At 38.8% G+C, this 26695-nt stretch overlaps 1 protein-coding gene across 4 annotated transcripts in view; it reads left to right on the forward strand.

Moving 5' to 3' along the window:
- Positions 1-26695, forward strand: part of SPTLC2 (serine palmitoyltransferase long chain base subunit 2) — a 79518-nt gene that overhangs the window by 14478 nt on the left and 38345 nt on the right. For 3 of the 4 annotated variants that reach the window (XR_008437536.1, XR_008437537.1, XM_053980354.1), the window contains exons 3-9: positions 4124-4278; positions 5323-5471; positions 5800-5924; positions 11579-11672; positions 14324-14429; positions 15261-15480; positions 17343-17469. Coding sequence is in view for 2 of the 4 variants with exons in the window: in XM_053980354.1 (XP_053836329.1) it covers positions 4124-4278; positions 5323-5471; positions 5800-5924; positions 11579-11672; positions 14324-14429; positions 15261-15480; positions 17343-17469 (976 nt within the window). In the remaining 2 variants the exon portion in view is untranslated. Of the gene's footprint in view, positions 1-4123; positions 4279-5322; positions 5472-5799; positions 5925-11578; positions 11673-14308; positions 14430-15260; positions 15481-17342; positions 17470-26695 lie in introns of all 4 variants that reach the window. The other variant, XM_053980355.1, reaches the window with a different exon arrangement.

The following is a 26695-nucleotide window of genomic DNA, read 5'->3' on the forward strand; positions in this document are numbered from 1 at the left end:
TTAAAATATATCCAGCTGAGCTTTTCCTGGAAACCAGTGTTGTGTAGCACATCCTCTCTGAAGCATTACTGGTCTGTTTTAGGCATGGGTAAATGGCAAGATTAACAATTCTCAATTACCCTGGAATCACTTTATGCATGCCCAATTTAATGTGCTGTCTGGTCATAAAATATAGTTGAATCTGCAAAATGCTTCCAGGATTTTACAGGCAGGATGAAAATCACTTTTACCTTTCCTCCAGTCTGATTTGCCTGTTGATTACCTTACATGTTTTATGTTTGGTAGTGACTAAATGGGGCTGGTAACTCTCTAATATACTGCTTCATGCTCTGTAGCTTGCCCAGCTAGAACGTGTTTCTAGCATGTGAGGTTTTCAAACACATGTTCACCGGAGTCCAGCTGTAGGAACATTTCAGGGGCAGTAAACTGGAGTTGTTTATTCAATGTTGTCTTAGCATCTGTGTACCTCATCAGGGGCCTCCTGATGATACAAAGGCTACCCACAGTTATTGCTCCACTTTCTTGACTCATGTAACAGCGAGATGAAACCAGTCTTTCTGCTTCCTTTTAGAAGCCTGGAATTTGTTGAAATTGTCTGCTGGATTTCTGTTCAGAGTCAGTTATGTGTTATCAGAGAGCACATTATGCGAATTGCAGATAAGCCCTGCTGGTGCTCATGGCACCATTTGTTAGCTTAGGTGCAATGCTGTGAAAACTTGGCTCTAAAAGTAGCATAATCACTGCATTTGCATGTCCCTGTGCCCTGAGCTAAAGGCTACACAGCACTCATTATGACCTTTACTTGTTGCAATATTAATTTAGAGTATGATGAAATAATGGATTCCCAAATCACCTATGCTAAGGTGCTGCACCCCAAGGGAGAATTTTATTCTTCTCTTGACTGGCTGTGCTTTTCATTGAAATTGCTGTGCTTTTCAGGCTTGTAGGAGACCACTAGTACTTCAGTTTCTTCATCAGGTGTCCCCTCAATATGGGATGTGTTATAGGCTGAAATTGAGAGGAATAGAGCTGTTTAGGATGTTTTTAGCTCCATAAATGAAAGAACTTGCTGCTTTTGCTCTCTCTTTTGGATGCAGTGTTGCAGTTGTTTGATTGTTTACTCAGAAGATTGCTCAAAGAAGCAATTCCTAGAATATTTTTCCTCTGAATGAAACTGTTTAATCTCAGATATTCTTAGGGACCCTTACAGCTAGGAAGAGTGTTGGATCTGAAATAAGATGAGAACTTGATAGAAAAATAACAAGATCTGAAGGCAGTTTAAAGGTGATAGTGGTTGCTTCCAGCTCTAGGACACCATTGCAGCACAGCACTGTGGCTGCACGTGTCAAAAATTTGAAATCACAGAATATGCTAAGTTGGAAGCCACCCACAAGGGCATGGTAGTCCAGCTCTTAGACTTGTACAGGACATCCCAAAGAGTTGTACCATGTGCCTGAGAGGGTTTCTAAACTTCTCCATCTCTGTCTGGCTTGGTGCTGTGACCACTTCCCCTTGGGAGCCTCTTCCAGTGCTCTCTGGGCGAAAAGTATGGATTCATAGTTTTCATCCCTCCCTTCCTTTCCCGGTGTTTATTTTTTATGGTTCAAAGATTGAAAACATTAAATTAGCATGTGTAATTCAAGATGTCTTTTTGTTGTACTATCTACTCTTCATCTGGAATGCCACACTGTAGAAGGATGGAGGAGGTAAACAAACAAACAAACCAACCAACCTCCAAACCAACCAGCAGACCATCTGCTCCTATATGCCAGCTCCAGAAGAGGGCTCTGAAACTCCAAAAGTCAGTATCAGTTTATAAAGGCACAATATCCTTACCCTTTGTTTTTTACATTCTCAGATGTGTGGGTTGTGAGAACTCCTCAGTAGGGTTAGGATCACTAAGGAAATAGACAATTTGGTTTTGCATTATGCTAAAATAACACTTCCTGCTTGCCCTATTCCAAGGAACTTTCTCATGAGACCTATCTGAGGATGGTTTGTTGGAGGGAGCAGTGCATGTATAGATAACAAAGGAGTTGACAGTGTGCTGATACCTACACTTAAAGCCCTTTACTACAATCCTACAACTTGATACTCCAAAAAACTGAAGCTAGTGTCCCATATTAAACCTTAATTCCCTTACCCATAATTTATTCCTTGAATTCTTGTTGACTTTTAAAACATATTTTTTCTTTATCATAATCCAGTAGGTTCAGAGAACTTCTCTACCTCACAGTAACTTTAAACTTAGTTCTAATGCTGGCTTTTAAGATCATGCTTGTGTTACATATACTGGTGGTGCCAACCTGTTGTGATTGTCCTTATGTCACCAGTTGAGCTTGTTACTGTTCGGGCTTTGTCAGCTTGGGTTTCAAAAGAAAACTCATCTGATGAGTAATCTGAAGTGGGATTGGGCTCTATCAACCCAGGCATACCTGCTTGAGTTGGTATAATGAGTCATTTCCAGCCTCCCCCTACTAGCCAAGGACCTTGGCTAAAATACCAGTTGTTTCTTGGCTCACGTAGTTGGTGTTCTTGGATAACTGCTGCAAAGCTGAACTCTTGTGCGTAGATGGTTAAGAGGAGTTGAAAATACTTAGAAGCATCTCACTAGATTATAATTAGATTTAACAAATCTCTCAACTATTGATCTTCTAATGTGCCAGGGTTTCTTTTTGGTCTCACTTCCCCCACTCCTCTACATACAAGTAACATAGCACAGGGTTTGAAACAATTGTAGGTAATTATTTTGATTTTGTGTCATGAATTGGGACAGGAGCATGGAAGAAACAACTGCCCTTCTGTGCACCTTAGGACCTAGAAATTTTATTCCCACTGTCTGTCTTTGAGAAAGGACATACTTATGATTCTCTGAAAAAGTGATTGCTAGCTAAATTTGGGTTGTTTTTCCATAGTTGAAATTATGGAAATTAATATCCTTGTGCCTTTTTGACACAGGCAGATCAGAAGCAGGTTTAGGTGCAGCTGTATCTGCTTAGAAGTTGGCACTTTTGGGCTTGGTCTTTCTGTGCAGCTGCTGGTAGGAGGATGCAAAGGTGTAGACCCAAATGTTCCTTTAGTCCAAACTGCAAGGACAAGGTTGTTAAATCATTTAAATAGGAAGGTAATGAAAAAAGTACTCCTCCTGCAGGCAAGCATTGTAATTAAGAGCTTGTAAGTGCCTGTGTTTTTATTAAAAATCTGTCATAAATGCTCCCAGTTATGCTTCCATGGTACAAATGTCTGACACTATAGTACTTGGTGAGATACTCTGCCTTTCTTATACTGTCAACAAAAATAAAATTCCCATCACAGTGTTTGCATTTTTCTTGTGAAAAACAGGAAGAAATGTCCGGCTGGCTCATACCTTTGTAATAAATTCTGCTTTTTCCTTCTGTAGATGATTAAAAAGGTGGTGATTTTCTTTTCCCCTCAACAGAAGCAAATGAATTATGCATTCTTATCTCTACTAAATGTCAAACTTTTCTTTAATTAAATAGTAAAAAGGAAATCTTGTGACTTTGGGGCAAGAAAAAAATGTTCTTGAGTGCTCAGATGTCCTTGCTGCCACAGTTAGTTTGACATTCTTGTGTTATCCATTCAAGGCAGTCACTTACTTTTCCTGGAAAACATTGGAAGGGAAGCTAAAATTCAGGAAAGGCTCATTCATAAAAATCATGTGGGACTTCAGTGTTGATAAGCTTTGCAGAAGAGAGGTACCATAATGCAGCTTATTAGCTTCTATTGAAAACAAAAAATTGTAGAAGATTCTAATGGTAATGTGTAAAGTAATGCTAGTGGTGCTATGTTAAATGCATTCCTTATGCACAGAATAAAATATGGTAGAGCACCTTAGTTTTCAAAGTCTTTGTGTATTCAGTACAGCAATGTTTGGTGCCAAAAAGCCATTGCACGTTCCCTTGCTCTGCTTAACTCGAAGGCTGACTATACCTCTCCTGCAAGGATTATATGCCCATGATTAATGAAGGGGGTTATTTTATCTTTTGTGGTTTTTTGAGTTTTTTCATTACGTCAGAATGACAGAAAAGAATTATTCCTGCTATTCTTATTTTACTGTCACATATATTTTCCTTTTACATGGAGTGCTTTTGATGTGTTTCAGGACTTTGTCCCATTGTACCAGGACTTTGAAAATTTCTACAACAGAAACCTCTACATGCGCATTCGGGACAGCTGGAACCGTCCAATCTGCAGTGTGCCAGGGGCCAAAGTGGACATGATGGAGAGAGTTTCCCATGACTATAACTGGACATTCACGTGAGTCAAAATTGAAGAAAACACTTGCAAGACTTGTCTTGAAGTACAGGGTCTCTAAGAGCAAGTTGCAGGCTGTGAGGTTAAAGGAGCAGTGAATTATGAGCTTTATTATGAAAGTTTGAGCTTTCTGGCAGCTTGAATCAATTAATTTTCCTCTTTGGAAATGCATTTAGCCACCAAGGTGATTATTTGTATATACTCTTTTGTCTACTTTACTGTATTAAGATTTTCTGGGCATACACCTGTAATAAAATTAATACCTTTTTGCATGATGACAAGTGCTTGTTGTGTTTACATTGGATTGCATTGCTGCTTGTGACTTGGTCTTGATTTAGAAGAAGTTCTGCTACTTGAAGTAAATGCTGCTGTCTGAACTGAATTTAATATGATTGTTTTGAGTAAGAACTGAAGTAGTCTGTAGAAACAAAATGAGAAATACAATAAAGCATTTTTACAAATTGGAAATGACATATCACAGGTTTGATATGAAGAGGTTTACAGCACAGTACTTGGTGAAACTAGTTATGTCTCTTCTTGGCTTTCAAGGGCAAAAGAATGAAAATTGATTTTTTTCTGCTCAACTGCTTCCCTATTCTCCTTGTCACGTATTCTTAGCAGAAGTGCCAGATGTGTTTCCTTTCTGTGGTTAGAGGATATCCCGCTTGAGGGGCTGCCAAGTTAATTGATCTAGAGATGTTATTTTGTAATTGAAAGAAAAGTTGTGTGTTTCTGGGATGGAGGGAGAAACATGTCAAAGCAGCAGATGGTTTGAGAAGCCTCAAGCAATTTCATGTTTGATAGCAAATTCACCTGTAAATGTAAACTCTTTCGGGAATTAATTTGAGATCGTAAGATAGAGAGAGAATCTTTTTAACTGATTGTTGCAGTTTGATGATGAGAGGCACTACTGAAATAATTTAATGGTTGGCTCTATGGAGTTTTAACATTTCAGTGAATAGTCTAGGAAAGTGAAATAATAATCTTCTGGTGTAGATAATGTTTAAAATTTTGGGTGCCCTAACTTGTGCTGTTTTTAAAACACAGATACACAGGGAGAGTGATAAAAGACATCATAAATATGGGTTCCTACAACTACCTTGGGTTTGCACAGAAGACTGGAGCTTGCCAAGAAGCAGCTGCTAAAGTTCTGTCTCAGTATGGAGCTGGGGTATGCAGCACTAGGCAGGAAATGGGTAAGTTGGAGGATGATAGTATGTTCCCTGAATGTTTATTTCAAAGTCTGTATCTTATTGCAGGTCTTTAAAACATTAGTTGTTTCAGCATTGAACTTTAGTCTAACTGATAAAGTTTTTACTTAAGTGAAGACAAACTGACTTCCTGGATTTAGTTTATGTTGCACAGCAGTTGTCTTACTTATGTTTTCAAGTATGGGTTTTTTTCAGTGTTCCCTTATGGGCCTTTAAATAAAGCACAGCTTAGCTGGTGGAAATTCTCTTTGTAGAATTTAGCAATAGTGAAAGCTTCTCCTTACTCTGAGTTTCCCATTTGTTTTATGTGCAGGAAACTTGGACAAGCATGAGGAGCTGGAAAAGCTAGTTGCCAGGTTCCTAGGTGTGGAATCTGCAATGGCATATGGAATGGGATTTGCAACCAACTCTATGAACATTCCTGCTTTAGTTGGCAAGGTATGGCTTAAGTCATGGACAAAAGCTCACGTAACAAAGATTCCAGTGGTTCATTTTTCTAAAAGCTACTTGTTTGCTTTTGTTTTTTCTCAGTGGAAGCCCCTGCAGATATTCTCTGTGGAAACTGTAGGTCACAGTTTGTAGTATGCATCTCTAACCATTGCAAAAGTCTCTTTGGGAAGCAGCATCCATGGGACCAATAGAAGCCCAGAATTTTCTCTTGGGAGAAAGCCTGGCATGTTAAGGCTTGCTTCCTCAGGCTACTCCTTGGTGTGTGAAATGGTGGCTGATTAACAGACTGATTGGCTGAAGGTATTTTGGTGCTTTTGAAACGCTAAGAACCGACTGTGTCAGCTACACAGATAAGCTGAATTGCATGTTGGTACATAGAGAATTTATTATCTTTGAGTGACAGCTAAAAAATCCTTCATTTGAAGAAGTAGAAAGGTTGTTTGAGGGAAATAAGGTTAACTGTAAAGACTCATGATGTTCACTGTGTGCCCCATAAAACATTAGGTAATTAATCTGGGTGTCCAGTATCCAACAGTGCTATTTTAGTTATTGGAAAATGAAATAAAATGAAATTTTTCTTTGCCTCTTCTGATGCAAAATGCACATTCTCTTAGCTCCTCCTTAGAGTAAAATAGTGCAAGTACTGGAACAGGTCTTTTTTTTTTTTTTAGCAAATGATTCACTGTCAGCCTAATACTGCTAGTCTATTGGAATTCTTTGCCCCTGTGTAGTGAATTACTTTCCTTTTATTTAATTTTATTTAATTTTATTTAATTTATTTATTTTTTCACTTCCTGAGATTACTTCCTAAATCTTCCATGTGTGATATCTACAGATGATAAATTTGCTGCCTTGTTCTTCCTGGCAACTTTTCTTCTTTTTCATTAGCTGCAGTGTCTTCCTGCATGTTTTTTTTTTCTTTTTTTAACAAGGAAGTAGCACTGTGTACATAATAGGCCTTTTCTTTTGATCTGTTAAGTTTTAAATATCAAATGCTTTGCATATTAAAAAAAACTTTTGAGTCTGATGCTAGAGAGAAATTCAGTGCTTCAAATCTAATCTTTCTGGAGTCAAATACTTCTGCAGTGCTATGAATCTGAGCAACATATGTTACTTTTATAAATATATTTTTTTATAAATTTTTTTATAAATATCTTTTACATGCATTTTTTTGGCTCTTTGTCTTTCCATATCTCTCTAGTTTTGTGTTCATCAGAAAAATGATTCATGATTTCTGTGAGACCTTTCAGATTCAGTACACACTGTCAGGTACATTTAAGTAGATTGCTCTTGTCACTACAAATTACTTATTCCTGCAAATTTACTCAATCTTTTTTTTTTATGTGGAGCCCACTGTATATCTTCAATACCTTATGAGAATACCCTTGAGACACTTTACTCAGATCCTGAGTTTTCACCTTTGAACTTCAACAGGTTTTACAACCACTGAGAGAATCTGAACAGTAAATTTCAAGGCATGTAATATACCTTTTTTATGCTGCTCACTTTAGCAAGCCAACTCTTGTCATAAATGGGTACAGCAGTCCCTACTGGGTTAGTCATGAGGATACTTAGTTTCTTGTACACTTGAAATAAAGTAGTAAGAATCTTTTGCCTCATAACAATACAAGTGCCCTTATACTTAAGTGAAGACTCCAAACAGAAATTGTGCTCTGGTAAAGAAGAGAGTTCTTGTCAAATGAACCATTTTGCAGTTCAGAATGTTCACTAAATGTTTTTCTTGGCTGCCAGAAATTGCTTCTCACTGCACATTTGATTTCTTCATTGTCTGCAAATAAGGACACATAAATCCTGAATTTTGGCACCACCCAGTACACAATTAATTGCGTGTGCACTACCTGTTTGGCAATGCTTTGATAGTCCTCAGTAAAGCTCAGAGATTCTCATGCTTGATTAAACTCTTGGGCTTTTATTTTAATGACTGTTTGTGGGTTTTTTGCATGTCCTACATATATTTTCAACTGTAAAGCTGCTTGGAACACAAGATACATTCCAAGTTAATGGTATCTGGGTTCCTATACTGCTACTTAATTAGCTGAAAAACAAACTACTGAGTATAGTTGCTCACATATACTGGACCACCTCTTCTTTTTCTGCTCTGTGGAATCCTGAAGCACTCAGTTTATGTTCCTACTGAATCCTCTTTTAATAACAACATATACAGTCTGACTAGATCGATCTCTATGCCATAATTTGATCAGTATTAGTCAGCAAAAGGAATTCAAAAGCTTCATCATTATTTAGTTGATCTTTATTCACTATGCCTTGTTAACAGCAGTCTCTACAAAGCAGATGCTGGAAATAAGTATAGTTGGTGTAGACTGAAAGTTTTAATTCAGCAGTTAAAGTTAAAAGATGCAGTTAAAGCATCACTAAAATAATGTCTTTCTGCACCAGGTGGTTTTCAGCAGTAGGGACTCTCTGTTCACAGCCAAGCTGTCACGTGTCTGATACAGTCACTGCCAAGTATGCTCACTCTGGAGCACAGACAATGTGACTTTGAGGGTTACGTAGTCAGAAGTTGCTAGACCATTTGAGGCTAAGCTAGACTCTCAAACTTGCCTGTTTTGGATTAAGTATCATTAATATAGTCAGTATAACTAGGTAATAACACCATTCTGTACTGCCTTTAGCACAAAGCTTTTCATCATAGCTCTGGATGGAGAGAGACTAGACAATTGAGTTAGAACAATGATGCTTGAAGGATATTTTTTTGGTTGTAAGAAAGCACATTAATTTCCACATACAGGTGAATTGTAAAATCAAGTGCTCAGGACTGAATTACACAATTCATGTACATAGCACTCTAGTAAAAATGTGGCATTCACTTAAATTGGCCTTGCAGGATGTGCTGCTAAGGTGGTAAGCCTGAACTTCACTGACATATTTTTCTAGAGTCCAAGTAGTGTTATCTCCAGTTCCTGTTAGCCTTGTCCTGGATGCTTTCTCAAATGTAAATTTGCTGATAAATGCAAATGAAATCTTATCATTGTAGTAGTGTAGTATCACCCAGTTTTACATATAATCATCAGTGATTGCTGTACTGTGCCAGTGCTTCTTTCTAGTGGCAGACAGTACTAGACTAGTTACTACTTCTTCAGTTTCAAATTAATTTATTTCTAATTGAATGTCCTGTTAGCAGAGGGTGAAAAGAAGCTGCTGCTGCTGATTAATTTGTTACATCTACTTTCTCCGCCAAAAGCTCATCCTTGTTTATATGGAAAAAAATTTGCCTTTTCCTAGGCAATTAATCTTTCTTTTTCTCCTCTCCTCTCCTCTCCTCTCCTCTCCTCTCCTCTCCTCTCCTCTCCTCTCCTCTCCTCTCCTCTCCTCTCCTCTCCTCTCCTCTCCTCTCCTCTCCTCTCCTCTCCTCTCCTCTCCTCTCCTCTCCTCTCCTCTCCTCTCCTCTCCTCTCCTCTCCTCTCCTCTCCTCTCCTCTCCTCTCCTCTCCTCTCCTCTCCTCTCCTCTCCTCTCCTCTCCTCTCCTCTCCTCTCCTCTCCTCTCCTCTCCTCTCCTCTCCTCTCCTCTCCTCTCCTCTCCTCTCCTCTCCTCTCCTCTCCTCTCCTCTCCTCTCCTCTCCTCTCCTCTCCTCTCCTCTCCTCTCCTCTCCTCTCCTCTCCTCTCCTCTCCTCTCCTCTCCTCTCCTCTCCTCTCCTCTCCTCTCCTCTCCTCTCCTCTCCTCTCCTCTCCTCTCCTCTCCTCTCCTCTCCTCTCCTCTCCTCTCCTCTCCTCTCCTCTCCTCTCCTCTCCTCTCCTCTCCTCTCCTCTCCTCTCCTCTCCTCTCCTCTCCTCTCCTCTCCTCTCCTCTCCTCTCCTCTCCTCTCCTCTCCTCTCCTCTCCTCTCCTCTCCTCTCCTCTCCTCTCCTCTCCTCTCCTCTCCTCTCCTCTCCTCTCCTCTCCTCTCCTCTCCTCTCCTCTCCTCTCCTCTCCTCTCCTCTCCTCTCCTCTCCTCTCCTCTCCTCTCCTCTCCTCTCCTCTCCTCTCCTCTCCTCTCCTCTCCTCTCCTCTCCTCTCCTCTCCTCTCCTCTCCTCTCCTCTCCTCTCCTCTCCTCTCCTCTCCTCTCCTCTCCTCTCCTCTCCTCTCCTCTCCTCTCCTCTCCTCTCCTCTCCTCTCCTCTCCTCTCCTCTCCTCTCCTCTCCTCTCCTCTCCTCTCCTCTCCTCTCCTCTCCTCTCCTCTCCTCTCCTCTCCTCTCCTCTCCTCTCCTCTCCTCTCCTCTTTTCCTGCTTTCTACCGTTCAAGAAGGATACTAGTACTGGATTATTATATTCATTTTTTTTGATACAGTAGTGTTTAACAGCAATGTTCTCTGATGTATACATCCTCTGTCTGATATAGTAGTTCCAGAGAGCAAACACTAGTTGGAAATTTCCATACTTCATATGCCAAAGTCTATGAAACATGTAGTGTGAATGTTTGTAGCAGCAGTATGAACACATGGTGTTTGTTGCAGTTTCTGGGGAAAACCAGTCTCCAGCTTTCTCAGAATGTGGAATGTTTCTATGTTCATCGCAGTTCTAGTGCAGAGTCTCCTTTGTTCTGGAGAAACTACTCCTGTTGTCTGTGACACTCCTTGTATAACTATAGGCAGTGCTTCTCACAGTCCTTTCTAGTAATTCCCATGGCAGAGAAGAAATCCTCTTGATTCCTCCCTCCATCAGCTGTTATTAGAGAAACATGGAATGAGCATGTTTCAGTGTTAGATCTTCAGCATCTTGACACCCTTTCTAGATTTTTAACTGAGCAAAGTCAATTCTAAAGTTGCAGCACGCTTGCATAGTAATTGGAGTGGGCCAAGGTTATTCAGCGATATTGTTGCTTCCTTATATATTAATCCCCCAATATACATACATTCCTGTAGTCCACAGTGATAATGCTGTGACTGAATGTTCAGCATATCAGTTATTGACCTGCAGTCATCACTGCTCTCAAAACATACATACCCTGTTTTAATGTTTGTCCAAGGATTTGTCTTCTGGGTTTTTTTTTGGTTTTTTTTTTTTTTTGCAAAAGCAGATTAATTCAGTGTCATGTTTAATGGCTTCAGAAAACTTCTCCAATTCACCATGCAATTCTGTTTTCCACTTTCTCTCTCCTGTATATTACCTGCATCTACACGTGGGTTTAGTCAGTGGTTGCCTCCTAATGAAAATAATAGTGCAATGTTGATAAGGCCTTTAACCTAGGTCTTCAGTGTCCTGTTTCTTAGCAGCACTGTCAGCTTGCTGAGCGAACTGTGGCATGCTGCTCTGCTCCCTGTTTTACCTGACTGCATAGGAGGATGAGTACTCATCAACAGCATGAGATACTCAGGCAGATTCAGCTGCAGGACTTCCAGGAAAAGTGAAACCTAAGTGTTTCTTTCAGTTAAGAGCAGTTCTGTATTTTTATTTGGCGTTGCTAAGGCTGCAAGTTGGATCTTAGCAAGTCTTGCCTGGACTAGTTGGAATTTGCAAGTAGTTGGAGTTGCCTGCATTTATGTTGGAATTTTTTTTTCTTAAATGATCTTGAAGCACTTCAGAGCTGAAGTACTAGAAGTACTAGTACTAGAAGTACTAGTTACATGCTTGGCTGTGAAACATAACCTTTTCAATATATTCCTCTTTCCCCTTCTAATTCAGGGCTGTCTGATTCTGAGTGATGAGCTGAATCATGCATCACTAGTGCTTGGAGCAAGACTGTCAGGAGCAACTATTCGAATCTTTAAGCACAACAGTAAGTATCAGATGGTGGACTCTGCTTTGCTGCAGATGCTGTAGATCAGATGCAATATTTTCTATCTTATAATAGCTGAAAATCCAATTTCATGCAAGGAAATAAATTGCTACTTATGTAAAAGGTCAGAAGACTGCTGCTACTGAAAGTTGAATCATCCTTAATCAGATTTTTTTAATGTGTTCAGTCCCAACTAATAACACATTTATCCTGAAGCTGTTCTGGCCTACATCTCCTGCATATGGAGGAGAGCATGCTACCCTTTGGCAAGTCTAGGGACACGGGTGTTTTAACATGGTTTCTTATTCTACCATGCTTGGGTAGCTCGGCATAGTTAGGCTATTCTAACAGCCTGTCACATAATGATGCAATCTTTTAGGGGTCTAAGTTACAATTTGGGGGATAAGAAAGCTTAATTTTAGACCTAGATGCTAACATGCTCCTACAGTAACAAAAGCTTATTACTGCAGATGTCCTAGCTAAACTAGACAGTCATGAATTGGCACAATGTAGTACTAAAAGAATTTTTGGGACATGAAGCATAGGTTAAGTTCAATGAATTACTTGCTTTAAGTATTTAAGTATTTGTTTCCAAAATACACAGATTTTTAAATTTCCTAGTTTCATCTTCCTCCAAAGGAGGTATTTGTAATAACTTTCAGGTTAAAACTACCTAGGATTTCCTTCTCTTACTCTTGATGAAAGAGGCATGTGGTTGTTCTTGATTAGTAAGAACTACCTTCATTCTTCAGGTACTCCTAATACTCTTTATAGTGTCAGTCTCTGAGATCACGATGACTCTTGCTCTCTTTGAAGTGTGTAGTAGTAACAGCAAAACTTGGGTGACTGCAATTATTTTTCTTTCTTTGTGCTACTTGATAGTGTGGATTCTTTCTGTTGTGCCTACTGTTTCTTTTGTGTTCGCTCTTTCTTGTTTTCTATAATTTGTATCATTTTTTTACAAAAAAGTAGAGCATTTGGTAGCATTCATTTTTTCTTTTTAATTCCTCACCAATTCCTTTTGGTTGCTGGGCAAGATCACAAAAGCTTTGCATTCAAATTCTTGCATTTGTATGGACATACTTCCGAACATTGCATCAGTTGCAGAATTTCAAAGAACATTGGCAACAAACATAGTTCTGGCAATGAGGAGAAGGACTTAGAAGCTGCTGTGATGAAAAATAGATGATTTGTGGGAAGGCTACAACAGATGATTTATGGGAATGTGCTTTCCCCTGGTCAAATTGTGGGATATTCTAGAAACATTTTAGATGGTGGTGTTTTGTGGAAGAGAGTGTAGTGGCAAATTAGAATCAAGGCAAACTGTAAACAATGGTCTTGACCTGTCGAGATGATGTTCAGTTCATATTTCTGTATGCGTTCTCAGTCCTACTCTTGTTATACTCTATGCTGCCTTTTTAATGTGATTTTCTTGAGATGGTAATGGCTTCATTCATAGTCAGATTTTTAGAAATTTGGTGGGGGGAGGGAATGAAGGCTTCCCCTGAAAGTCCTTGTTCAATGTTTTTATTTTTTTCCTGCCTTATTGTGTAGTCTGTCCATTTAAATAAGCTCAGACTCATCTTCCCCTCCTTCTTGAAAAATTAGAGTAGAAGTTTATTTTCCATTGTTCTCTCTGACCGCACTAACCTTGTCTTTCCTTCATTGAGAGACCTGTTGGAGACAGGGACTACACTGCAGATTTCTTCATCATTGACTTTTTGAACATTAGCTGTCTTTTAACAGTACATTAACTGACCTACTTTGCTGTTTAGTTTTTAGTCTAGATCTAGTTCACAAGCTCCTCTTGCTGCTACAACTGCACTAGTCTACCAATTCTCTTTCCATGATTAATTTGTGGTCTTTTTCATGCCCTAGTGTTTATATCTATCTCTTGCTCAACACTTAGCTTTTATGCTTTGGTTAATCCCATCTTCACTCCTTTCCTTGGAATTTTTTTTTCAGGACTGATTCCACGTGTTTGTATTTGTTGACATTAATTAGATCTCTAAGGATCACATCAAGTGTTTGTAACCAAAGCTTGTAAGATTTCAGAATACGTTTCTACTAACAGTTTCATCTGACTGGTTTCTGATATGCTGAACATTGTCCTTTTTCCTGCACTGGTGGTTCTCTTTTTTCCTTTTCTCCTTTGGTTTAGAGGCTTCCTGTTCCCACTTCCAATCCCTTCAATTTTAAACAAAGAAATAAAAACGTACACTTGCCCTGCTTATTTTCCTGCACTTTGGTCTATCTTCTACTTATCTTTAATTGATTATCCTTGAACTTGTTCTATTCTGAATTATTTCTATCTGCAAGGACGTTCGTACTACTAAATTGCTTTATCTTTTCATCAGAATGAGATACCTTTTTTTTTTATCCCTCCACCCCGCCCACTTTCTTTTTTTGTGCCTAATGCTCTAACTTGTGCTTTCAGTTAGAATGATTAAATTCTTCCTTGGAGTTCATACAGCCACCTATTCCCTTCAATCTCATCCATGGGCCTGTAGGTAGATGAAGCCTGTGCTTATTGACTTGTATATGGTCTGTCCTTCATGCTGGAGCAATTTGTGCCTGTTGCTGTCTTTAGTCATGTCAAAGTTCATGCTAGTAGCTGTTTTGGTACCTTTTAACAGTAATTTCTGGTGCAGATATGCAAAGCCTGGAGAAGCTGCTCAAAGATGCTATTGTGCACGGGCAACCTCGTACACGGAGGCCCTGGAAAAAAATTCTTATCTTGGTGGAAGGAATATACAGGTACAAACTATTCTTTATATTCCTAAGACCCTCCACGTGAGATCTAAATGCTTAGTGTTTGGGTTTCTTTGCCAAATCAAACAATGAATATTATCACTTCATAGTTATTTCATTAGTCCCATCTGTTAATTACATTACACTGTGTATGTCTCACATCCTGGGCTTTCTGTTCCTAGAACTGTAGCTGCACCTGGTGTTATCACAATGTTTCCCACATCCTGATTATATTGTAGAAATTAATTAATCAAAACTGATTACTTGTATCAGAGCTGAGGTCTTAAGTTGCTTGTCCATTCCATTCTTCCTGTGCTTTCTAGATTATGCTAGTGTGATCGGAATTGCACAAATTTAATGTTTTTGCTAAGAGTGAGTAGAAGCAGTAGGCATAGCTGTGTTAGGCATTTAAATCCTAGTGACTTTCAGTACAAAATGGGGTGGTTTGGAGTGTTACTAATGAAAGCCTAGTCAGTTCTTAGAAGCATCAGGTAAGTAGATGTCAAGTCAGAATACTGACATTAGGGTGGAAGTAAAACTGAGATAATTTTATAAATTAATTATCACTGAACACATTCCTGTGCCCTAACTTCCTGTTGCTGCTACTGTTTAGGCTGTGTGTCAGCATCCCAGAGATGCTGAACAGGTAGAAAGCAGAGATCTGGGCCTCAGGTGCAAGGAGGAGAGGTGCATCTCTGTAGACTGTGATGGGTCTAGCAAATTTTAAGTGTTTGTAATTACTGAAAGAGTGAAGAAATGAAAGCTTAGTGATTTTAGTCTCTATAAGGTGGTCCCAACAATTAAATCAATTTATACTGATTTTTTGTTTCTCAACAGTATGGAGGGATCCATAGTCCGTTTGCCTGAAGTGATTGCCCTTAAGAAGAAGTACAAATCCTATCTGTACCTTGATGAAGCTCATAGTATAGGTGCCCTGGGTCCCAGTGGCCGGGGTGTAGTGGATTATTTTGGACTCAATCCTGAAGATGTGGATGTTATGATGGGAACATTCACGAAAAGCTTTGGCGCTGCAGGAGGATACATTGGGGGCAAGAAGGTAAAAAGCTGGGAATCTCATGGCTGGTGGTAAAGCCCATTTCAGGCAGGTGGTGGAATTCTTCATTAAGCTTTTCAAATTTAATCTATTCCTCAAGTACCCTATTGTCCATTTGTTTCATCATTTTACATGCTGTCTAATAGTGTGAAAGTCTACAGTGCAGAAGATTCTAGTCTAGTAAAATACCTCATAATTGTGTAGTTCTCACATGGTCAGTGATGATCTGAGTTTGCAGAAGGTACAGTAGTGATGTAATATCTTTCTAGGAAGGGCTAGGAGCCAGTAAGTCAGGCTTTCTTGATGTTACTTCTAATGAGACTTGAAGAAAAAATGCAAAAAGCTGAAGTTTTTCACCCGTTTGGAGGAAAATCCTCTTAGGTTCGTCTGGTAGAATTGATTTTCCCCCAGGCACAAGCAGTTTGCTTTCTGAAAAGACACTTCTTTGCTTTTTCTTTTTTGGCTGGTTGATTGTTTTGGCTTTTGTTTGTTTGTTTTGGCATTTTATTTGTTTGAGGTTTTGGGGTTTTTGGGGGTATTTTTTTTGGCTGTCTCATTCTTTTGGAAACTACAGCTAGAAAGTGTTGCATTTGCCAAAACTCTAGTTCTCAGAGGGATGGTGTAGACAATTCTCTGTGTCACCTTTCTCATATCATAAAATATCTGATCTCACAGATCAGGCTTCTAAGCTTTATTGGAGGGTAAAGAAGCTTTATTGTACCATTTTCCTACCAGGACAATAATTTTTATGTATTAATTGTGATAATTACTTTTCACCCATAAATGGAGATGGAACTTGGAGCTATTCCTTGTAGGGTGTTTACTACAGTTAGATTAAAATTACTTCAACAACTTCCTCAGGAAAAAAAAAAAATCATATACATCTTTTTCCAAAGGTAGTGAGCTAGTGGGATTGACTCCATGGCATAAGGTAAAGCAGCTAAGAGGCATTTGCAACTGTTTTAGCTACTGATTGAGGGATTGCTTCATAGGTAAGAGGCCTTAAATCTTCTTACCTAGTTTATTTCTAAGTCCCTTTACTACTTCCTTTCCTTCAACTCTGACCCTAGGCAGACAGTACAGAACACTTCCAGAGGTTTTTATAATACGTTTGCAGCTTGTGATAGCTACAGAGCTGTCATTATTCATTTTATGGTAGCAAAAGACAGAATCTCTCCTGGCATTCATACTGATGTTTATAATATTTTAGCATGGTTTTGTTACAGTTAACAAGCAGTGTAGATGTAAGCTGTGTTGATCCTTTGCTCCTATATGAGCTGCTTTTGCCCTCTAAGAGAAATAGGATGTGTTTAAGTGGGAAATGCAGAAGCATTAGGCTGAGGTTCGTGCATTCTCAAATGACACCTATTGCTTTATTTATATTGTGCTGATGAACGAGAGAGATTTTGTGACCTGTTCCTTTGTTTGGTGGTTTTCGTGGGGAAAAAGGTATATTGAGCATGATCCATAAACACCTATGGATCCTGCTCCCCGCTATTTCATTTTCTTTATATTCGCACTGTTATAAGAAACACTTCTGAACCTCACCCTGGGCACAGGTCAAGTAATGCAAACATAATGCAAACCCTTGCTGCAATCCACTGTTGATGGTGTTAGCTAAATAAGTCTGTCATAGACATTTGTCTCTGATCAACACACATTCTTGCACTGTGACATTATTATGAGTTGTCATGTCCTTGCTGTTTCTTGTACTGTAAAATTAATCCTTAAGATACTTGTTCTCTTATGGGGCATTCTGAAACAGGTTTTTTGTAGTGCCCTGTTTTATTGTGATTGAAGATATATCAGAAGCATTTCTCTGAGTGCTGGGAAGGCTATGTCTCATGCCTCTTGTGTTTTGCTAGGAACTGATTGATTACCTCAGGACATACTCTCACAGTGCTGCATATGCCACATCAATGTCACCTCCTGTTGTGGAGCAAATCATCACCTCTGTGAAGTGCATTATGGGTGAAGATGGTACAACTATTGGTGAGTCTTTCTAGCTGTAAACATGTAGAAAGGGGAAGCAAAAAAGAGCCTCTATCACTTTGACAGATAACACATTCAGTGGACACTTTCTTAATTATCTATTAGTAATTCTGCAGTTGGAATTTCTTGGTCAGTAAAAAAGTTTACAATTCTGCTTGGCACATCAACCTAATAACAGCATAAAGACTTTTCAGTTAGAGGTAAGTAATCTTAGTCTTGTCTAAGACACACTATTTTCTTGTACTGATTTTTGTTTTCTGTCAAGCTATTCTAGTTACCTTCTTTTCCTTTCCATTGTCTGTCCTTTGTTATTTGCCCCACTTTAAACATTGCTTTCAGAGTATTTTGCTGTTGTATCTTTTACAGCTGTGTGCTGGTTTATTGCAGGGACAGTGCTTTCAATTTTCATCTCAATTAAAGTGAATGTGTAAATGTTTCTGAAATCCCTTTTTATTTCGGGAGCTGGAGGCATTTTTCAAAATCAGTGAACTTAATGGAGTAGGAGAAGAAATTCAGCATATTTGTCTTTATTGTCTTAGTTTTCCTGTTTCATGATAGAAGTAAAAAAGGTAAAATTTGTACTAGTCTCTAGGCATTCAAAGTCATAATGACAGATTCTTGTGTCTCATTTGCCTAGGGGTAGCAGCCTCCTTCAGTAGTTTGTTGAGGATTACTAAATGCCAAGAGGTGGCATTTAGTTTGGAGGCTCTTAGAATTCTAACAGCAGTATATATTGAATTCTTGGAGCTTGAGGCATCTGGCCACGAGGTGGTGGTGGTGTATGCTGAAGAAATGAATTGGCTTTTGAACATGCATCATCTGAACAACCAACCTGTTCGATAACTTACAGTGGAAAAGCTCACTGGAGATATGACTTGAGAACTTTCCTATTATAACAGTTTTCATATGATTTGCTTATATTATCTGAGAACAGACTTGAGTGCCAGCAGTTGGTATTGGTGGTTGCTCGGTAGAGACATCATCATTGAGGCAAGTACAGCTGGGCAGCAGCCTATGTCTGTGCTAGCTTTGAGTGCTTCTGAGTGGTCCATGTGAGAGACCTGTACCAAGATACAGGAGTTGACTCCCTGCTCTTGAGTACAGGTATTAAGCAAGCTTCACACTACACAAAAAGTTTTCTTGCTGTAGTCTTAAAAGTAATTGTTTGATGTTTTTATAGCTGATGATTTGCCAACAATCCGTGGTCTGCTTAGGTGTTGCTTGTTTTGGGTTTCTTCGGGTATCTGTTTTGCTTAATGAAGTGGGAAGCAAGGAATGTGTAACTGATTTCTGTTTGCAGTATTTAAACTCAGGCATTTTTGCCTCTTTCTGAAGCTACTGTGTGGTATTTGTTCAAGCCAGGAGAATGGAAGTAATTTCCACACTGTTCTCCTGTCATTATGCCAGCAAGATCCATCCGAGCTGAAAGGCAAACCAGATTAGGAACCAATATGGCCAAAAAATAAACTCAAAAGATGGTTTCTGTTCTCATGTTGCTTAAAATGCATGTTGAGCTACATCCTGCTAATTTGGTGTCAAGAAGTACCAGAATTCCTAGGCATTCTAACAAGAAAATGAGTGGTTTTGGTGTTTGATAGGTGTCTTGTTTCCAAGAAATCTCTGTATGTCCACTTTCTAGATAAGCTTTAGCACTTTTCATAAGTGATGGGTATAACAGCTGGATAGTCACAACCCTGTCAAATCTAAAAGGATTTCTCTGCTGCAGGTCTTGTGAAAGTGTTACCAGCTTTTTAAGCATCTAAGTCAACTTTGAGTTAAGATAAGCACCTCATAGGATGATTTCTGCATAAAAGTGCTTTTCTGTTTATTTTCTGCAGTGTGTTGTTTCCCAGTCATGCATTTTTTAAATTGCCTTAAGGCTTTAGAGATAATATTGCTTTGTAGACATTTGCTGTGGACGAAATTGGCAAAAGTTCAATTGGGTGAACTAAGCAGCTGATAAGGCTAACATGACAAAACTTTTTCTTTGCTTAAGGGCTTTGACTGAAAAACTTCTGTTTGGATTCTGTGGAATTACAAGTAGGGCTCAGGAGGACCACTGCCTGCAGCTGGTTTGACTATGAATAAATAAGGAGTAGATGGGTGCTGGTAATAGTTGTTAACTGTGAAAGACAAGTGGAGAAAGTGTTAAATGGGGTCACTGGCAAGCACCTCTGAATTGACTGTGTACTACAAAAATTTCATTGCTTTTAAGTTAGTCAAGTTGAATGAATCGGTAAAGGAAACTGAGATAGGGCAATGGTTTTACAACAGCACAGGAGTTGGAGCTGGAATCTGAACAGTAGATGGCTAGCTCCCAACCTTATGTTTTGGACCACAGCTAAATCTTTTAATAGCTTCAAGAGTGCTTTCTTGAAAAGAGCCTTTGTGGCTTCTTTGTCTGCCTGCTTCTGTTTACCGCATGCTGTTTGTAAAATCTGCTGTCCTCCATGTCATCAAATCTATGTGCAAATTGTCATGTCAGATTGAGATAGTCTGTAGCTGAGGAATCAGTAATAGGAACCAAGTAGTTTTTGAAGATGAAAGGGTTTTTGTAAATAATTTTGCAAGAATATGTTAATTGTCTAGGTTATTTCTAAATCTAAAGAAGCATATGAAGACTCTAAACTTACAATATAAGGTGTTGTAATTACTAAAACTTTACATAACTAAAAAAGTGAATGTCTCCTTTCAGATTTTTCCAGCAAGTTGCCAGTGACTAAATAGGATATTGGTAGGAGGCAGCACAGACAAAATTCAGATGCTATATAAAACTTTTCTTTGAGAATGTAAGACATGTGCTTATGTGTAAATGTGCTGCCTTAGTTGGCACAGGAGTTTTCTTGTGTCTTGATTTCCATTCAAATTAATCTGTTAATTCTTTGTAAGGTGTATGCATGTAAGTGGCTAGCAGACTTCAATCACCCTGAAAACAGTTACAGCAGTATAATTATGTATGAATATATTACTTGTTCCTTCATCAAGATTGCAAAAGCTATGCTAACAGCTAAAGCAATGGCAGAGCCACCTTACAGGTTCTTGGTAGTGGTGCTTCCAGTACTGCAGCTCCTCTACATTACCAGATCAATACTCTGTCTGTCTTATTTTACTTTGCATTACTTGTCTTGTACTGTAATTGGCTAGAAGACCAACATGGGGTCTTAAACAAAACATACTTGATCTGTGATACCTTTGAGAATTTCTTCAAAGGAGCAGTCATCCTCGAGAGTGTTGAGCATATAGACTCTCTTCAGAGAACTCAGGTGACATTGTACATGAATATCTTGTATACCATCACATTTGGCTTTAATACATATAGTAGAGCAAGGTGAGCAGGAGAGATGGAGAAGTCTTCTTTCTACAAAAACAAACTTTTGGAACTGTTTTCCAATTCAAAGTCTCTATGGTTGAAAACTTTAATGAGAAAGTGTTGCAGATACTTGTCAGCAGTTTGGTGAATGTTGCTCTTGCTATGTTCAGCCGCAAAATGAATGAATGTCAAATAGTTTTGTAGATAAAGGAGCTTTTTAAACAATGATAATAAAAAGACAAAATAAGCAGACTTTTCAAGGTCAAAGTATACATACACAAAGATGACAAATTGATTCTTGGAATGGAGTTCTGGAAAGCTGTAGCATAGAGCCACTTGATTCTTGCTGTTACTTAAATGGACTGTAGGGAAAATGAGACAGCTTGGTTCTTGTCATGGTAAATGAGACATTGTTATGATTTATGATGTTAAATACTTGACCTGTCTTAGTGAATTTTTCAGCATCGATGATTTGGTTTGAGTGGAAAGCTAGATTTTTTGCCGCTACAATTTCACTAGGGCTGAGAATCCAGCTGGCTCCTTTCTGTTATTTACATAAGAGCCAGTGATGCATCCTGTACAGCTGGAGTTCTGTTAGCCTTGTAGCTGTTCAGGACCCATCCTGTTTGTTGCCCTGATAACATTGCTGGGGGCAAGTGGAAGAAAATCATAAGTAACCCAAGTGAGATACAGGCAAATCAAAACATGCAAAGTGAAACCAGTCTAGGGACTGGTTAACCGCCTTCACAGGTGAAACTTAGTTGGCTCTCCTGTATTGAAAACTGAAGATGAGCCTTAAATCCAAGAGTGTTTTAAGTTTCAGCTAAAGCTGGCAGTACTAATGGCTTGTAAAAGAAATTAAGTATTTCTTTCCACAGACCTTAACTCAGTAATAGTAATTATAACTCTTGACATTTGTAACAAGTTTAACTGACTTCCATGGGAGTTTTAGGAGGCAAATATCCCACACCTAATCACAGAGCCATGCATAGAATGTATAGAATAAGTCGTGGATAGATCTTGCCCAAGAAGGCTCTTAAATTTTGACTGAATGTTGTCTTGAGCACTGTACAGAAATGAAGGATTATTATCCAGCATAGTTCAGTTGAGGTAGCAGTTGCATTGGCCATCCCAGCTGCTTAAACTATTGGAAACAAATAACTGCTCTTTGAAGGCTGGTCAGTCAGTTAGCAGCACAGAGTCAGATTGGTATTTGTCTCAGCACCTCAGTTGTGAAGAGCCGGTAATTGAATCCATCTCATCAGTGAAAACATTTAAAAATTTTTTTAAGAAATTTCTACTCTTGCCATTGCTATGTGCAACAATATTGAGTGAGTTAAATCAGAGAAGGCAGTTAAACCAATTATAACCAGAAGTAATAAGAATGTACAGCTGTCTTGGCAGAAAATTGAGCATAACTGAGCTGTTCAGAATTCAGGAGCATTGTTATACTGTTAATATGCCCAGGGAGAAGCATGCTGGGGAAAAAAAGAAACAAACCAAACTAAGCTTAGATGGTCTGCTTAAAGTCTGGAGGAGAAAAGACTGTAATTATTATTTTAACTTCCATGTGATTGATCAGAGCCTCAAGTGAAGACAGGACCTCAGCAATTCAATCTGCCTAATCAGTAGGTTTCTTGAAGTTGGACATTTTGTAACATTACCCTTTTCTTTCCAAAGACAAACCAGAATTATATGCAAGTACAAACATAAGCAGTAATGAAGGAATAGCCCGTGTTTCAGCACCTGGAATTGAATTTTAAGTAGCTTATGGTATATTTATAAATAAAATCAATACTTTGCCATTCATTGCCAGCAGTCAATCCACAAATGGAAGCAGTGACTGCTGTTGTACTCCAAGGGGGAAATACTCCTTCTGCAGGCTGAGGCTGAAAACATTTAATTATCATTAAAACCTGTTCATTTGTATTTCCTCCAATAATGCACTTGTTAATGAGGTGATAAATTATCACCTTGGGAACCTGGGGACCAGTCAAAACTAATTTGAGCAAAATGAATTTTTTTGTTGTTGCTGCCCTTGAGAATCTCAAGCTGAGCTGGGAAACTGTTGGAAAAACAAATACTCTGGGGGTCATAAAGAGAGTTTCCTGCTTCTCTCCAGGGGTCTAACAGTTTTAAACATCATTCTCCGTATTTGTACTTCCAGCTGAGGATCTTTTAAATCCAGCTTGTTGCTGCACCCCTATCTCCCTCCCACAGAGCATGGCAAGCTTCCAGAAAAACTGCTTTAACCTGGACTGAGCAGAAGAAATCTTTCAGCCTTTGATGCTTTGAAGAGTGTTTACAGACATTAGCAGAGTTGTACCCTTTATGTTGTACATTGAAATATGAGAATTCTTCAGTGCCTCTTCTTTTGGGCTTTATTCAACATTATAGTGTTTGTATAGAGCTTATAAACCTTTATAAGTGTACACCTGCTTTGTACTTGTAACATTCTGGTTCTTTCTATTTCTGTTATGGTAGGAGCTGTCATCCTATGTCTTCATAGACTAAACACTGATTTGTCATAGCAGAAATACAACTAGAAATGTTGTTTTGTTGAAGTAATTTAATTTTTCTTAATTTCTTGTACTATATTTGATTTAAAATGCATGTCTCACTTTTTACTCTCAATAGCATATGAGATGCCAGGTTTCTACAGAATGCTGGCGTGCGGCTCATACAGGAAAAGGAGAAAATACTGGTAGCAGGTTACTAGTATATATAGTATATATTGTTAGCAACAGCACAACTAAAATGCTTCTAAATCAGTAACATTAAAGTTAAACATTTCAACAGCAGTAATCACACATGAGGTGATGTGCACTCTTTCTCTGGATTAGTGTGAAATAGAGTTCATGGTTCCTGATGTGGTACATGATTTACTAGAGCAGAGTTTTTAGAAAATACCTGAATGACCCACACAAGCACTACCTCTTATCATCAGTCCTGGTGGCTGCACCAATCTTCTACTAGAAAAAATAATACTACTAATGTAATAGTGTCTGCAGTACAGAGACTTTGATGAAGACTATATGGTATTTGTTTCTCTCTTCTTTGGAAACAGGCAGTAGTCAGTAATGAAGCCTTTCTGTGGGCTGTGTTAAAGGCTATGTGGGACTTGCAGGCCAACTGACCTACTGTCCGTGCTTACTTTAGTGAGTTCTGATTGAAAATATATTTGGCACAAGATAAACTCATGCTATTTCACATCAATGCAGTTGACCTACCACCAATTCCCAAACACAGACAATCTTGACAATCTACAGTGTGTACTTTTGTCCTGCTAGAGTGCTGATGTTTTTTAGTGTTTCAGAATTAATAAACTTTCTTAGATAGTACAGATTTAATTTTTAAAGGAAGAAGCTGTCTCAAAAACCTGCATGCCAATTAATGTGTTTTAAGAGCATATGGCCAGAGGAGAGATTTGAGATTAAATAAAATTGAATGGATTCTCAATTTCGGTATTGGGGTTTAGTTGAAGACAAATTGACTTGTCAAGGATAGGATAAACCAACCTGTAGGGCTTCTTTCAGCCACAAGAAGCTAAGCTTCTGTTAATGCTCAGGTTATTGCCTAATTGTTGCATAGTGGAAAAGTTGTGGTTACAGTACTGCCTGCATGGGGGAAAATGTGTTACAGAGTATGCATGCTTCTCAAATTCATGTTGGCTAGCAGCTCTTAAGATTTCTTAACTGTTTGTCCATGGACACTGGGATTGCAAAAAAAAAAAAAAAAAAAAGAAGAAAAAAGGCGCCAGTACAATACTTCTGAAGCTTTTTAAGACTTTCAAGCATTCCTTCCAGCTGGTCAGCTTAATGTTGTATCATATAAGTGTGTTGGCAAACTCAGGCTCATTTGTCCTGCAATTAGCATCTCTAAAACTAAGTACTCTGTACAAACAGATGTGTCACTCTTCTAGAATAACTATACCAGGAGCTGGAAGCAAAATGCTCAGTACCTCCAATCTGAAATACAGCTTGTCTTTTCTAGATTATAGCTATATTCCTGACAAGTATATTTTTGTTCAGGACATGGCAGCATAGAGGCAATTGTGGGTTTTATATGGACAGCTTTGATCTTTCCAGGATCCTTGGAAAACAGAGCTGTTCAGGAAAAACAAGTCTGTAAATGTCAAAGTAGAGACAAGGTCCCCAGGGTTTGGGCCTTTTCAGGCACAAATCCTGCTCTTCCACCTCACTGCAGTTCCAGGTGGCAGGATACCAGAAGCTTCTTGCCAAATACAACCTACTGACATGGGAAAGCTCAATACCCTTGCTGTTGAAATTATTGCAGAGTTTTAGGGTAAATCTGAGAGCACACTGTAGGACAAGTATGGCTATTATAACAGATATACAGACAGATGTGGGCAACTCTGACTTGGTGGGAAATTTGCAGGCTATAGTTTTCATCATAAGCTGAACTTAGCTAGAAGCATCTTTGATGTCAAAGGAGAAACTTGAAATGTTGTAAAAGATCTCTTTTTGAATAGATCAAAGTCCTCACAGAAAGATGTATGAAGATGTGTTCTGTGAAAGATTCAGAGAAGATGTATTCTCAATGATTTCATGCAAAAGCTTCCTATTGAAAAAAACCCAAATAACCAAACCAACTCATTTGGTGAAAGACCTTAATTTTATGACACATTAGTAAAGAGCACATACACACTTGTAGCATCCTGTGTCTCCCATTGTGCCTTGTGTTAGGTGAAATCTGTAGCAATATTATATTGGGAGGTTCTGTTGAAGAACAGAAAGCACTTCAGAACTTAAAATGCTTCATTCCATAAGGCCCCATTTAGTACCACTGATGAAAGTAGGTATTGAGGACTGTTCTGTTCACTTTCTTTAGCCCTTAAAGGATTCTTCTTCGAAAAGACATAATAGAAGGAAGTCTGTCTGCCAGGCTGGTTTTTTTGATTTTCAGACTAACACAGAGATAAATACTTCTCATAGTACCTTACAGTATCAGTTACTGGTCAAAGCATACTTCTTTGCAGGATCTCATTATTATCTTGAGGTCATGGAGCCTGTTTCATAGCACTCTTGGCATCATTTCTTTAAGCTGGCTTGTGTTCAGTTTGGCCAGAAGATGGTACTTCAGTGTTTATGGCTGCCACCTCCCAAAGGAGTTTGCCAAAGAGTACAGTAGTCAAACACATCCCATCCCTCAGGTGGTACCCCCTCAGGGATACTTCACTATCCAGGTCAGAGAATGGATGCCCTAGCTCTGTTTCTTGCTTTCTAGATGAAGCTGATTATTTCTAACCAAAGCTGGCAATTTCTAACCAAAGGTGGACACTTTATAGGTGACTGGTGTATCTTTTCCAGTGGATGACAAGCCTTGCTGTGCTGGAACTTGAGCATTAGTCCAGCTGCTTTAGCAGCAATGCTGTTAGAAGCTTTTAAGGTGTTGACATGGAGTGTGACCAATCAGCTGACTTTTGCTGAATACTGTTTCTTGCACTTAGAGCGTTCCTCTGTGATTTTAAATTTAAGAGCAGCACTTCAGTATGTGGCTAATGCAGCTGAGGGAATGAGGGAGAAGACTGTTGCTAGTCATCTGCAGTTAATTTGCACTGTTTCTTAATCTACCTTATTGCCTGTGATTTATGTGACATACAGATCCCTCTGTTTCGCTGAACTGGCTTTGAGTTTTAGAAGGATAGATTAAGACCTAGGGATGTTATAAAACCTTGTGCTTTTATACTGGTTTAATGTAAAATTCAAAAAACAATGCAGGAAAAAAAAATCTAATTTTTATGACCAGCTAGCAAGAGTTCCATAGGGGAGCTGTTGTATTAAAGCTCAGTCAGAAGAGCTACTGAATTATGACTGTAAAGCTGATTACTTGGTTATCTTGTCCAGTCTGTGGATTCTATTGTGAACTCCTTAGAGATGTGCCTAATGGCAGGAC

This window comes from Vidua macroura, chromosome 6 (assembly GCF_024509145.1).
Source record: "Vidua macroura isolate BioBank_ID:100142 chromosome 6, ASM2450914v1, whole genome shotgun sequence".
Lineage (NCBI taxonomy): Eukaryota > Metazoa > Chordata > Aves > Passeriformes > Viduidae > Vidua > Vidua macroura.